This window comes from Saccopteryx leptura, chromosome 1 (assembly GCF_036850995.1).
Source record: "Saccopteryx leptura isolate mSacLep1 chromosome 1, mSacLep1_pri_phased_curated, whole genome shotgun sequence".
NCBI classification, from domain to species: Eukaryota; Metazoa; Chordata; class Mammalia; order Chiroptera; family Emballonuridae; genus Saccopteryx; species Saccopteryx leptura.
The window spans coordinates 366,185,649-366,200,102 of record NC_089503.1 but is presented as its reverse complement, the minus strand read 5'-3'; the positions used below and the strand labels follow the sequence as shown (position 1 = coordinate 366,200,102).

General features: G+C 37.4%; 1 protein-coding gene across 6 annotated transcripts in view; it reads left to right on the top strand.

The window, feature by feature from the left end:
* Positions 1-14,454, top strand: part of FAM83B (family with sequence similarity 83 member B) — an 88,406-nt gene that overhangs the window by 17,500 nt on the left and 56,452 nt on the right. For all 6 annotated transcript variants that reach the window (XM_066359154.1, XM_066359151.1, XM_066359150.1 and 3 more), the window contains one exon: positions 2,399-2,912. In XM_066359154.1, coding sequence (XP_066215251.1) covers positions 2,466-2,912 — 447 coding nt within the window. In that variant the 5' untranslated portion in view covers positions 2,399-2,465. The remainder of the gene's footprint in view (positions 1-2,398; positions 2,913-14,454) is intronic.

Here is a 14,454-nt window from a genome sequence, read left to right as displayed (position 1 = left end):
TCTGTCAAGTAGATAAAAACCAGTTTTCTTTGTTACAAATGAGTATTACATGCAAAAGAGAACTTTAATGAACATTGAAAAGGTTGTTAATCAGTAGTATGATACCATGCGTATGAAGTGAGCAAACTAAAGATTTCTCAACTTGGTATTCATTTTTTTTTTTTGACAGAGACAGCGAGAGGGACAGATAGGGACATACAGACAGGAAGGGAGAGAGCTGAGAAGCATCAATTCTTTGTCGTGGCTCCTTTATTGTTCATTGATTGCTTTCTCATATGTGCCTTGACCTAGGGGCAACAGTGGAGTGAGTGACCCTTTGCTCAAGCCAGTGTGACCTTGGGCTTCAAGCCAGCAACTTTTGGACTCGAGCCAGCAACCATGGGGTCATATCTATGATCCTACACTCAAGCCAGTTACCCCATGCTCAAGCTGGTGAGCCCACGCTCAAGCCAGATGAGCCCGTGCTCAAGCCAGCGACCTTGGGGTTTTGAACCTGGGTCCTCTGCATCCCAGTTTGATGCTCTATTCACTGCGCCACTGCCTGGGCAGGCTCAATTTGGCACTCTTGATGTTTTGGGCCTGATAATTCCTTAATGTGGGCACCTGTCCTGTATATTAAAGCATGCTTAGCAACATCCCTGGCCTCTACACCCTACATGCCAGTAGCATGAATATGCTTTGTCTTTATTCTTGTATCACATTTAATCTTTAGGCTTTCTATGCTTTTAGACTGTGTCAGTGAGAATTCTGAGCCTAGAGCTGGGGACGGGATTAGGTCCTCAAAAATAGTAAGGTGAACTCTATTTTGCTGATCAGCTCTGCTTAGCATGTGCTGAATCTTTTTGGTCTCTTCCTGCCCAGCAAAACATAGGTTCCTATTGTCCATTTCTTTTTAACTTCTCTGTACGATTAGTGACTCCTATTACATATTTTGAGCCAAGGAGTAAAATAAATGGTAATGGCTCCTGGTTCCCAGATAAGATCTGATTTTTGACGAGCCTGGGTCTGAAAAGGCTGAGGTAAATAAACAATTTAAAATAGGGGCCAGACCACTGACAAAGATGGTTTTGGTCCAATTAGCCCTTTAGTTCCTGTGGCACATCACAGAGTTGTACTTTATTTGAGCCCACACAATGGGGATCATGATTTCAAAAGATTGGAAAGTCCCTTATTTGATTGAGATAAAGTCCAATCCAATATCTCACACAGTGAGTGATCGAATGAATAACATTGCGGGACATTATGATGGATGGGGTGTGGGCTTGAACAGACAGATTTTGATTCCTCAGAGCAATCCCTGAGTTATCTTAATGTCTTAAATTTCTCCATCAGCTAAACATGGCCAAACTGTCAAATGTCAGGAGCTCTTGCTTTGAACCATCCCTTGAATACTCTTGTCACTTCTTCACTTGGTATTTGAATGCTGAAAGCCTCTCCTAGCTGCTCGTCTCTCCTCCATTCCCCTGACACTGCCAGACTAATTGTTTCAAACACAGGTTTTGCTGAATCACAGAGATCTCCCGTGTCCCTCCACACCTGGCTCCATTGTGTCTGTTCAGCGTTATCTCCTACTCCTACTAAAAGGCACCTGCTTTCGAGCAGACTTTTTCCACTAAGTCCTGAATGTACAAGCTCAAACCTGTTCTCTGCTTTTGTTTTGTTTTTCACTCTTGTGTGGGATGAAAATACTCATTCTTGCCACCTGATTTTATTCTTCCTCAGCACCTCGGGTTCAGCAGAAGCCCACCTCCTGCACAGGGATACCCACCACTCCTTTAGTCTGTATTGATTTCTACCTGCTTTTATCTGAAAACACTGACAGCCGGCAGTACCCATTTTGGCCCTTAACAGTAAATGGCTTTGTTCAAAGTGGCAACAAATAGCTCTGTGTGTGCATTTTGCCTCTTCAGCTAATTAAAGAATTCCTGGAAAGCAGGAGTTTTGTGATTTTTATATTTCATCAGTGTGTGATTATATGCATAACAATTACTCATTAAAGGCTTAAATCAATGGCTGGCCAGATACCAATTGCATTCTAATTCTATTTTAAAATATTTTAAAACCAAAATCAAATAGGCTTGTAGAAGCCATGTATAGTGTCAGATTAAAGTTAAGAGAATGGACTTTCTGGATGACAGAGAGGGGAAATGTATTTCCTTAGGTGAGAGGCTGAAAGTAGAGACCTTGGAAATGAAAACCCAACTAAGAGTCTGTAGAAGGAAATCTATCTGTGGTAGTTTTTTTTTTTTAATTATGGTGTAATTAATGCCACTTTTCCTATGAAATGCATGCCATCATTGACCTGCAGCTAGTGGAAATGAGTAAATAATAGTTGACGTGGATTCTAAAACATTTGATTATAGAATTCCAACTAATCTTAATTTTTTCCCCTTTGCAGACACCAGATCCCTCTTGCTACTGCACAAATGGACGTTTGAAAGCACTGTCGGCAAACACCTGCAAGCATGGAGTCTTCGTCACTGCTGTCCTCATTGAATGATGACTGTAAATCGGACAATTACATTGAGCCTCACTATAAGGAATGGTATCGATTAGCCATTGATATGCTGATTGAACATGGGTTAGAAGCATACCAAGAATTTCTTGCCAAGGAGCGAGTGTCAGACTTTCTAGCCGAGGAAGAAATTAATTATATTTTAAAAAATGCCCAGAAAGTGGAACAAAGTACAGTACATGGCACTGATGATAATTCCTGTGATGACACCTCATCTTCAGGGACTTACTGGCCCATTGAGTCTGACGTGGAAGCTCCCAATCTTGACTTAGGCTGGCCGTATGTGCTGACTGGACTCTCAGGGGGCACCCATGTAGAACTCCTCTTCCATCCACCACGAGCACAGCTGCTCACAATTAAGGAAACTATTCGGAAAATGATAAAAGAAGCAAGAAAGGTAATAATATTTGTTTCTAAATGAAAAAATTGAAACATGTAGAAAAACACCAGAATATTATAACACATATGTATGTTAAAATAACCTCTACGTGCATGGGCCATGACTTATTTTTAGGAAATATACATCTGGATTCATAGGAAGAACATCTGGATTCATAGGAAGACCATACTTCTTATAGCTTGCATATATCTGAGAGAGTTGTGAGGGCCCTGCTAATGGCGGAGATTTCCTTTTCTTCAGAATGTACATACACCCAGGAGACCTTATATCTGTGAAGGCTAAGGTGTGTGGACAGTGAATGAGATGTTTGCTCTATTGATAAATCCAGGGCATTTACATTTACCTAAATCTCTAAAGGGAAATATGTTGTTGGTACATGTGGTGAAATTTTCTTTGTTCTCAACAGGACTGAGCCTTAATTCCTGCTCTGGATACAGTTTATGCTAGTAAATAAATCATACATTTACTGAATTATTTCCTGAATTGTGTGGAAAGAGTATAAAATGAGGCATGATAATGTAAAATTCTGAAAGAAGGCCCTGAGGTGCTTCCCGTTTTGGGGTGGGCCTCAGTGTTTTTTATTAAATATTTACGTTGGGTTATAAATCTCAGAAATCTTATTTTAGAGCTCATATCAAACTATAGAAATTATCTTTTCATCAGTTAAATAAGTTATTGAGAGTTATCTATATATTCAGCATTATCATAGTGAGACTATAATAAAATAAAATCACCTTAAGCTGTTTATTAAGTTCAACCTAAGTTTTAAAATGTATGTACAAAAAGTTTTGATTTTTTTTTTTTTTGTATTTTTCCGAAGCTGGAAACGGGGAGGCAGTCAGACAGACTCCCGCATGCGCCCGACCCACGCCCACCAGGGGGCAATGCTCTGCCCATCTTGGGGCTTCGCTCTGCTGCAATCAGAGCCATTCTAGTGCCTGAGGCAGAGGCCACAGAGCCATCCTCAGTACCCGGGCAAACTTTGCTCCAGTGGAGCCTTGGCTGTGGGAGGGGAAGAGAGGGACAGAGAGGAAGGAGAGGGGGAGGGGTGGAGAAGCAGATGGGCGCTTCTCCTGTGTGCCCTGGCCGGAATCGAACCCGCGACTCCTGCATGCCAGGCCGACGCTCTACCATTGAGCCAACCAGCCAGGGCCAAAAAGTTTTGATTTTTAATGATTAAGTGTTTAGTTCTTAAAGACAGTTTTTTAAAATTAATTTATTTTTATTTATTTATTTATTTTAACAGAGACAGAGAGAGAGTCAGAGAAGGGGATAGACAGGGACAGACAGACAGGAATGGAGAGAGATGAGAAGCATCAATCATCAGTTTTTCATGGCGACACCTTAGTTGTTCATTTATTTCTTTCTCATATGTGCCTTGACCATGGGCCTTCAGAAAACCGAGGAACCCCTTGCTAGGGCCAGCGACCTTGGGTCCAAGCTGGAGAGCTTTTTGCTCAAACCAGATGAGCTCTCGCTCAAGCTGGCAACCTCGGGGTCTCGAACCTGGATCCTTCCGCATCCCAGTCCGACACTCTATCCACTGTGCCACCGCCTGGTCAGGCTAGTGTTTAGTTCTTAATTACAGATACTACTATATAATATAGAAATTTACATCTAAAAAGGACTTTAGGATGCAACATATATAGAGTTGCTTTCTTTCGTATCAACCGGACACAGAAATACTTGAAAGTATGTGTTTATGAAGTGCAGAAATACAAGATCCTTGAAATCTACAGTAACACCATAGATTGTGAGAAGCAACTAAAAGCCTCGCAATCATGTGAGGAAGACGCAGTGTTCTGAGACTAATGTCAAACGTAGGCTTTGCAAAAGTAAGATATTTTTTCTCCAAACTCAAATAACCTGACTTTTTAGCTGTATTAACCTCTTTAGCATGATTACATTCAAGAAAGCACTAATTTGTTTTAGTTGTTAAAAATTAGCTATAGAATCCAGCACATGGTAGGTATTCAAACTTTTATTGAATGAATTGAGGTGCCAGTTTAATTTCCTGAATTGAACCATGAGTATTTTTTGAACTGTCCTATCCTTATGCTCTGTGAACAAATTATAATACTATATTCTGCAAAACAACAGGACAGAAGTCAAGAATGAGTCTTTGTAAAGGTAAAATAGCAAATGCCAAGTAACATTTGCTAATTTCTGTTTGGGGACACGATATGTCCTCAAACCACTGTATCGTTAACTGAAATTTAGAAAATACAGTAGTGAAGGTTAATATCATTATTACAGTAAACTTACCAGTCATAAACTCATCAGCCTCCACCACAGCTAGTTTCCTATGGGGCACTGCATTGCCATGACTCAAAATGAAATTCAGAAGGTATCGTGAGATCTGGGGCTAGCACCGACTGGAAACTGAACAGTAGTCAGGACCATTTGATATAGTTTTCTTATTAACATGTATTTATTTAGAGAGCCTCTTAAAAGAATATTCTCTGCCTGGTCGTTGTCTGCTGGGAACTCCCTTATGCATTAACGAGCTAGAGAGCTTGAAGTCCATCCTGTAAAACAGTGGTGTAATGTCATGCTTCTCTTACACAAAATCAAAGTGACATAAAAGAAGAAAGATAATTTTTTTACCTTTATTCAATTTGTATATGCATATCCAAGATGAATTCAAAGAAGGAATTATTTGAATCTTCTAAATTAGCCATATTGCAATTGAATATAAATCATAACAGAAGTGTGTTTTTCCCCTGAATATGTTAGTTTCTCCCCCGTCGCAGTAAATATTGAGGTCAAATGAGCCATATATATATATGCATGGAATATATATTTCTGAAGTATTTTGGAAATTTCTTCGTATGTCACTGTTTATTTAAAGATTTTGAGGAATCCAGTGCTCCAGAAACAAAAAAGTTATTGACCCCCTTTTCCAAGATTTTATACTGTTTTAGCCCATACAGACTGGACAAGGTCTGAGAGAATTTTTAATGTAACAGCAAATATTATTATGAAATATAAGCTCATCAGACACATTGATTTTTTAAAGATTAAGCATAGTTTTTATAAGTATCATTCACTCAATAGATAAATCAGTTTTTTATAATTCTTCAGAATCAATGGAAGCCTATTAGTTTTGGGATAAACTTCTATTTTTGAACTGTTTTCAGAGGACATACACTCTTGATTGGTAACTCTTGATGAAGTTTTATGTCATTATAAATAGGATGATCATTTTTTTCAGAAAATGTTTGGATAATATATATATTAATAAATAGAAGAAAATTTTATGCCTCCAAATTTCTCAGGGATATTTTTTTGGTAATCAACATTACAGAACTCTATGGAGACACGAGTAGGGCTAGGAACCTGCAAACAGAACCCAGAAAGCCATCTCAGAGAAAATATTAAATCCATTTTTACTGTTCTGTTTGCAATTGAAATAAGGTACTTAGGAAAATAAATCATATTATTGAAAAATCATAAAATAAGAATCCAAAAGCAATTTTCTTAGCAGTTCAAACATCTGAGTCAGATCATTACCACCAAGTTAAACTTCCAATTTATTTACTTTAGAAAGTAAATAAAAATGATACTATATATTATTTATCTTTACTGGAAATACTTTGGTTTTGAATGTCATTAATTTATATGTGTTTGATTTTTTTTTTTTTTTTTACCTTAAACAAATAGCCAGATATTTCTCCAGCAAAAATAGGTTTATTCAGGGACAAAAAAGAAGAGCAGTTTGGGACATGTGGTCAAATGGCAAAGCATGCACAAGTCCAGAGAACAAAAGAGACAAACTTTTTATTTTTATTTATTATGATTTATTTTTAATAGAGGAAAGAGGAGACTCAGAGGGTATCTTTTAGATAGAGTCCATTGGAAGAAAACGAGAATTTGAAGTGTAGTGGCTTTTCATTGGCTGAGCAGTTACTGGGTGAGGAGAAGATACTCCTTCTTCCTGCTGGAATAGTAGAAAAACATCTTCCTGCTGGAAAATAAGAGGTAGTGCATGGGAGCTCCCCCTACAGGCCCTCCCAACACCGACTTAAGTGAAATTCTATTTCTCAATCTTCATAGTTTCTATCTTAAGTGATGCAATGTTTAACTCATTTTTTTTTTATAACCAGAATATAAGCTTTATAATCTTTTAGAAATTCATAGACTATTTTTACTGATTTATTTTATATTTGCCAGTTGTCACTTAGAAATGTTTAGGGTTTTTTTTTTCTTTTCTTTTGCTTACTTTTTTTTAATTTTGTATGTTTGCATATTTTTATTTATTGTCATTTTTCTAACTTCTTTCTATATTTTACCCTGTGGTTGACATAATTACATTTGGGTCAACTTTGTAAAGTCTGATAGCATCTAGCAAGACTTTCCCAGGTAATTATTTCTCTCTCAAGAGGTGTTCCCAAGATGATATATGCATGTATTTCTAATTACTATGAATACCTCTTATGAAAATATCCTCTCTAATTACTTAAAAAAGTCATCTTTCATTAAAGTAAATTTTATCCTAGCTACTCAGTGATAGATAGCCATAAATTATAACGTTTGATAGTCTTGAATATGTAAATGTTCAACCAGAATGCTATCTGCCTCTCTTTTTTCTAATTCTAGGCTAGCTGCTTCTGTAAGATATGAATCTTACTCTTGCAAAATATGGAATCAAGAGAACACAAAAGTATAGTGAGAATTAGGGCAGAGTAATTCTTCAGGTACTCTATACAAGTTCAGGTCTTGGTTCCTCCCTGAGTCACTGTTCCAGGGTGTGTCTGTTATGGCCTAGGGAGTTATTAGTAATACAGAGAAACATTAACTACCATCTGGTCCCATGGCTGCAGCTGGGAAGTTGAACAGATGACGGAGCATTTCCTGGGATTTGACTGGTATTATAAAAGTAGTACTTACTAGATTAGGGGCTTGATCACTGGGGCTCTACCACTAACTAGGTTTGGATCCAATAAGTTATTGTACCTCCCCTGGTACCTTCATTTGTTTTGTGAAATATGTGAAGCAAGGCATTATTGTGTTTTAAAAAACACAAAATGATTTTGTGTATCTAAATCTCTGGTAGTGTTTATCAATTCAAGATTATTTCCCTCTATACTCCTTGCTGACTTAGTCCATTTATGAATAATTTTTACTGTGTCATAGTGTGTCACTTCCGTCTGCATTACTTTGCAACTACATCCTGCCTCGCTAAATGATATTCATGTATTCATCAGTGCCACTTTTAGACTGGGATTGTCTCTCCTAATGTTCCCGATTTTTGTTAAGAATTTCCCCTCCTCCCCCTACTTATTCCATCTCTCACTCTGAATACTTTTATTCTTTAAATTTGAGTCAATGTTAGTTTCGTTCAGGAAATACCTTTTGCTTAGTCAGATTTAATAACATTATTATCCTTTGATATTAATTCTCTGAATGTAAGCATTATTTGTTACTATATTTATTTGTGTGTATATTGAGAGACAGAGGCAGAGAGTGACTGGAGAAAGATCTTGTTAAAATTGCACAAACTTTGCCATGTAGCCATTGCTGTGTCCGTAAAGGAATACTTTTTCTGTGCCAAACTTCTGCTGCTATATGTAGAGAATCCATATTCCATTCAATTCATTCACCCACTCCCTCAACTAGTATCAATAATCATGCTGGTATCAAGTCTATAATTTTTTATACAGTTATTTAAGGGAGAGGAGAGAGGAAAGAAGATAACATGTAGGGACTCTTAAACATTATTGCAAAATAGAGGTTTAAGCTTCCTTTTGATTTAATTACAAAGATGTAGTCTCTCTCCCTCTTTTATTTTTAATCGTCAAATTCAAATAATGCTTTTTTAAAAAAGAGAATGGAGGCTCTGAATCTTAGAGTCAGGGGATAGGTTGAATCCAGCTCAAATAGCTGTTTGTATTAGACATTATACTACAGTCTCTCTGAACTTGATCTTTCTTATCTGTAAAATGGGGATCCTAATACTCTATAGCAGGGGTCCCCAAACTACGGCCCGCAGGCCACATGCAGCCCCCTGAGGCCATTTATCCGGCCCCCACTGCACTTCTGGAAGGGGCACCTCTTTCATTGGTGGTCAATGAAAGGAGCACATTGACCATCTCATTAGCCAAAAGCAGGCCCATAGTTCCCATTGAAATACTGGTCAGTTTCTTGATTTAAATTTACTTGTTTTTTATTTTAAATATTGTATTTGTTCCCGTTTTGTTTTTTTACTTTAAAATAAGATATGTGCAGTGTGCATAGGGATTTGTTCATAGTTTTTTTTTTATAGTCTGGCCCTCCAACGGTCTGAGGGACAGTGAACTGGCCCTCTGTGTAAAAAGTTTGGGGACCCCTGCTCTATAGGATCCTTGTGAGAATGGAGTGAAATAGATGGCATATCTGACCTGACACCAACCACACATTAAATACCTTATTTATGGTATTGAGATGACATTCTCCTCCTCCTCCTGCATCTCCTTCTTCTCTTACCACATTATTGCAAACCTTTTAAAAAAATCCATCAGTCTGTATTTTTGCATCACTGTGATTGGGCATTTGTTCTTTAAAAATTCAGTACCTAACAAGACAGTATCTTACTAAATGCACCATCTAGGATTATTGGCTGTGAAATGACTATTCCTAAAAATAATTAAATGCATTTCTAAATTATCATAATGATTATGTCCACTGCATTAGTTATAGAGCAACACAGTGTTCTCCCAACGTTATTCCTCGGTTCAGAATTGGAAAATACTGATTCAACATAAGTATATTTGAAAGTCAGACCTACTGTGAAGATACCTTAAATATATACACATATATATATGTATATATATGTTGTATACATATATATGTATATATATATGTTGTATACATATGTTATATATGTATTATATTCAGAATATGCTAAAAAGACTAAAAAGGTATCCCCTTTTCTGGAAAGCAGGTAAGTAAGGAAGAAAAAATTCTAAATCACACTTTCTTACCTAAATTCCTGATGATCTGAAAAAACTTCAGAGCTTCGGTGAAAAACAAGGGGAAGGAGAGCATGTTCAATAGGCCAAAAGAAAAGCATAATATTTTCATTTTCATCTAGAATTTAGAAATTATAATTTTACTAGCTTTTTAAATAAAGACATTACATGATATACAAAGGTTTTATATTTAAGAAAACAAGTTTTTGGAAATTTTTAAAGTTTATTTTTATTATAGATCTATTTTTTGTCAAATTTTGGTTGAAATAACTATAAAATATTACTTACTAAATATTTCTGATATAATTAAAAAAGTGATAATGAATATTATTTAAAACCTACATTAATTAGTCAGCTTTAAAAAATTTGCTTTCTTGATAGAGGTGCTGTGTTTTGCTTTATTGAAGCAAAAAATCTCAAGGAAATGAAAACAATTAATTTATGAGTTTCAGATGTTTTACCTGACAGTTTGTTATCAGGTAAAATCTAAAGATGACCCATGATTTTTATTCTTAACAAAGTTTTATTTGAAAATTGGAAGCTTGGGAAAAAGTTTAGCTTTAAAAAGAAAAGTTAGAATTACTATCAGGGACAATAAATTTTCCAGGAAGTCTACCTTGATAATATTAACCTATACCTCTATTAATTTTTGGGGAAAAAACAATTTAAAATTAGCTAATTTCAAGTGTATATGACTTACCTGACTAAGGGAAATGTGTTTAAAACTACTTTCTCCACTGAGTTATTACCCTTTGACACTCTTTAATTCTTCTCTTTTTTTTTTTTTTTTTTTTTTCATTTTTCTTAAGCTGGAAACAGGGAGAGACAGTCAGACAGACTCCCGCATGCGCCCGACTGGGATCCACCCGGCACGCCCACCAGGGGCAACGCTCTGCCCACCAGGGGGCGATGCTCTGCCCATCCTGGGTGTCGCCATATTGCGACCAGAGCCACTCTAGCGCCTGAGGCGGAGGCCACAGAGCCATGCCCAGCGCCCGGGCCATCTTTGCTCCAATGGAGCCTTGGCTGCGGGAGGGGAAGAGAGAGAGAGAGGAAAGCGCGGCGGAGGGGTGGAGAAGCAAATGGGAGCTTCTCCTGTGTGCCCTGGCCGGAAATCGAACCCGGGTCCTCCGCACGCTAGGCCGACGCTCTACCGCTGAGCCAACCGGCCAGGGCTTTAATTCTTCTCTTTTCAAAATAAACTGTGAGAAACAATTCCTGTAGGTTCTGCATGTGGTGTGTCAAACTTTCTATTAAACTTTGAGGAGTTGTTACTGACTGTAGGAAATAAAATTTAGTTCTGTGAGTTCTCAGCTCTCTGAAATAGAGTGCTAATTTTTTATGATTTCTGTTTACTCATTTTCCTTCCTGTCACAAGGTTAAAATAAAAACAAAACATTTATTTAGTTACTTACTGATTTGTGTAATATTTTTCTGCCAACACACCTGTAGTAGTTTGTTGGAATGGCAAAACTAATCATCATCATAAAGCATTATATAGTGGTCTCCCGTCTATTGTGGGGGTTAGGTTCCAGAACCCCTTGCGATAGGCGAAAATCCACCTGGTAGCCATCTTATATTATTATTTATATATACAGATCACAGTGCTCTGATTGGTCGCCTCCCATCCATCAGCCAATAGTGAGCCATTTACCACCTCACATGGGCAAACTAGCTCAAGCAGATGCCACTGTAGCTGCGATTTCCATACATGCGAGTCTTTCTTTGTCTACTCATCTGCTGTACGTTATGTATTTTATTTCGATTTAATATTCTTTTAGTATGTTTTAATTAATATATTTTGTATTTTTATATCGTTTTTAATTTTTTAGGCTAGAAAATGCTTATTCTACCACAAAAATAATTAAAATAATAAATATATAAAAATACCTATATACTGTAAAATCCTGCGATACAGCAAAGCATTCGCAATACAAAATTAGATATTTACAATTTAAAAATCCACAATACAGTGAGACCACGAAAAGTGAACCACGATATGGTGAGAGACAACTGTATTCATAAAATACAGACTTTTCTAATGTCTAAATGACACCCGAATTCCATAAGGATAGAATTCAACAGTCTTAGTTGCCTTTCGGGCCAAGGCAGAAAAATAACCCTCTGGAGGAAGAGCAAGTGGTATTCCAGTTGAGAGGGAAAGGAACATAGAGGAGGAAAAAGTAACTTGACTGTAGGAATTCTTGTTTAAAAGGCTGTAAATAAATAGTAGCTCACAGTGATGATAAGCTTAGGACCTCATATGTACATTGAGGCATCTTATCAAAAGTTAACTTTTATAAGAATAAGGGCAGATAGCTTTTCTTATCTGTCTTCCTTATGAGATGTAAAATGTAATGAAGGTTAGCTATGGGAATTTTTTTTGAGAAGATAAGGCCATAACACCAGGCAGATATTTTATTTTATTTATTTCATTTCATTTCATTTTTGTATTTTTCCAAAGTGAGAAGTAGGGGGAGGCAGACTGACAGACTCCTGCCATGTGCCGGACTAGGACCTACCGAGCATGCCCACCAGCAGGCGATGCTCTGCCCCTCTGGGGCATTGCTCCGCTGCAACCAGAGCCATTCTAGGGCCTGAGGCAGAGGCCATGGAGCCAGCCTCAATGCTCGGGCCAACTCTGCTTCAATGGAGCCTTGGCTATGAGAGGGATAGAAGAGAGATAGAGAGAAAGGAGGGGGAGAGGGATTGAGAAGCAGATGGGCGCTTCTCCTGTGTGCCCTGGCCAGGAATCGAACCCGAGACTTCCACACGTTGGGCCGATGCTCTACTGCTGAGCCAACTGGCCAGTGCCAGACTGATATTTTATATTTGAAGGATTCTGCCTGCTCTTTTAGAGTAGCCACAGATTTATCATGTGGTATATGCTTTTACATCAATTATTCAGGTCTTTTAATTAGTCACTCTTCAAATTATTGTTGGCTTGTATCATCAGGATTGGGATTGGCTTCTGATTTTCTGTAATGGATTTTCATTATATGATCGAATAAAGGGGACCAGGTAATATTTATTGAGCACTATGTGCGTACACTCTGTTAAGTACTTTACATACATTATCTTAAATTGACTTTCACAACCATCCTATGAAATTTGTACTTTTATCATTTGTATTTTACAGATCAAATATCTGCTTTCTTGTGTTAGGTAGGACTTTAGTCAGTGGTAATGATCCAAACTGAACATAATTGGAAAGTAATAATAATGATACTGCATATTTCTAAACAGAGGTATCAAATGACCTAGTTGAGACAGTCTAGGATAAAATCAGTTGGTGATGTAGAAATATTAGTGTCTAAATCAGTGATTTTCAACCTTTTTTGAGCCGCAGCACATTTTTTACACTTACAAAATCCTGGGGCACACCATCTACCAAAATAACACAAAATGACACTCTAACACAGTACATATTATACATATAGTTAATAATATAGTTTCTAAATGTATTTATACTCACACCTGACCATGTCTCATGGCACACTACTGTACCGCGGCACACTGGTTGAAAAACACTGGTCTAAATGAGCCAGGCACAAGGACATTATAGGGTTGCTATAAGAAGTCAGAAGTGACATATCTGGAACTGAGAGAAGATTATAGTAAGTATTAATAGATGAGTTGTAGTGCCCAAAATTCAGACTAGATCAAGAGGCATAGAAAATTGATGGGTTTTCTGAGTTCAGATATAGGGAAAAATAAAAAAGTAGAACAGAGAGACAATGAAGTTGTCTTTTGGCGTCTGCTAGGTTCAACTATGAGGGGGATTAGTCAGTCTTTGGCTGGCCTTACAGGTGAGAAGTATGGCAGACTATTCATTCAGCAAATATTTAACGCTGATTCTATGTCAGGTCCTACTCTAAAGTCTGGGGTTATATATAAGAGAATAACATGCCAAAGAAACCATATCTTTGAATGGAACTTACATACAAATGGGGAGAGAGATAATAAGCATAATAAATGTGGATTGCTATGGAGAAAAACAAAACAAACCATTAATATGGTTGGGTAGGAGGATTGAGACTGGTGGTGGGGGTTAATTTTAGATAGAGTTCTCAGAGTAGGTCTCATCAAGATAGTGACATTGTAGTCAAGGTTTGAGGAAAGAGGGAGTTAGCCATGCATCTATTTGTAGGCAAAGCAGACTACACAGACTGTATATAATCCTTATATATATAATCCTTAGGGCAGGAACATGGCCTCTTGTTTGTTAGAAGAACAGTAAGGATGACAACTGTTAGACCCAAGAAAGCAAAGGGGAGATGACTAGGTAAGTTTAGAGAGGTAGCATGGTGTTCTTCATAGTAGGCAAAGCATACTACACAGATTATATATAATCCTTAGATATATATAATCCTTAGGGCAGGAACATGACCTCTTGTTTGTTAGAAGAACAGTAAGGATGACAACTGTTAGACCCAAGAAAGCAAAGGGGAGATGACTAGGTAAGTTTAGAGAGGTAGCATGGAGTTCTTCATAGTAGGCAAAGAATACTACACAGATTATATATAATCCTTAGATATATATAATCCTTAGGGCAGGAACATGGCCTCTTGTTTGTTAGAAGAACAGTA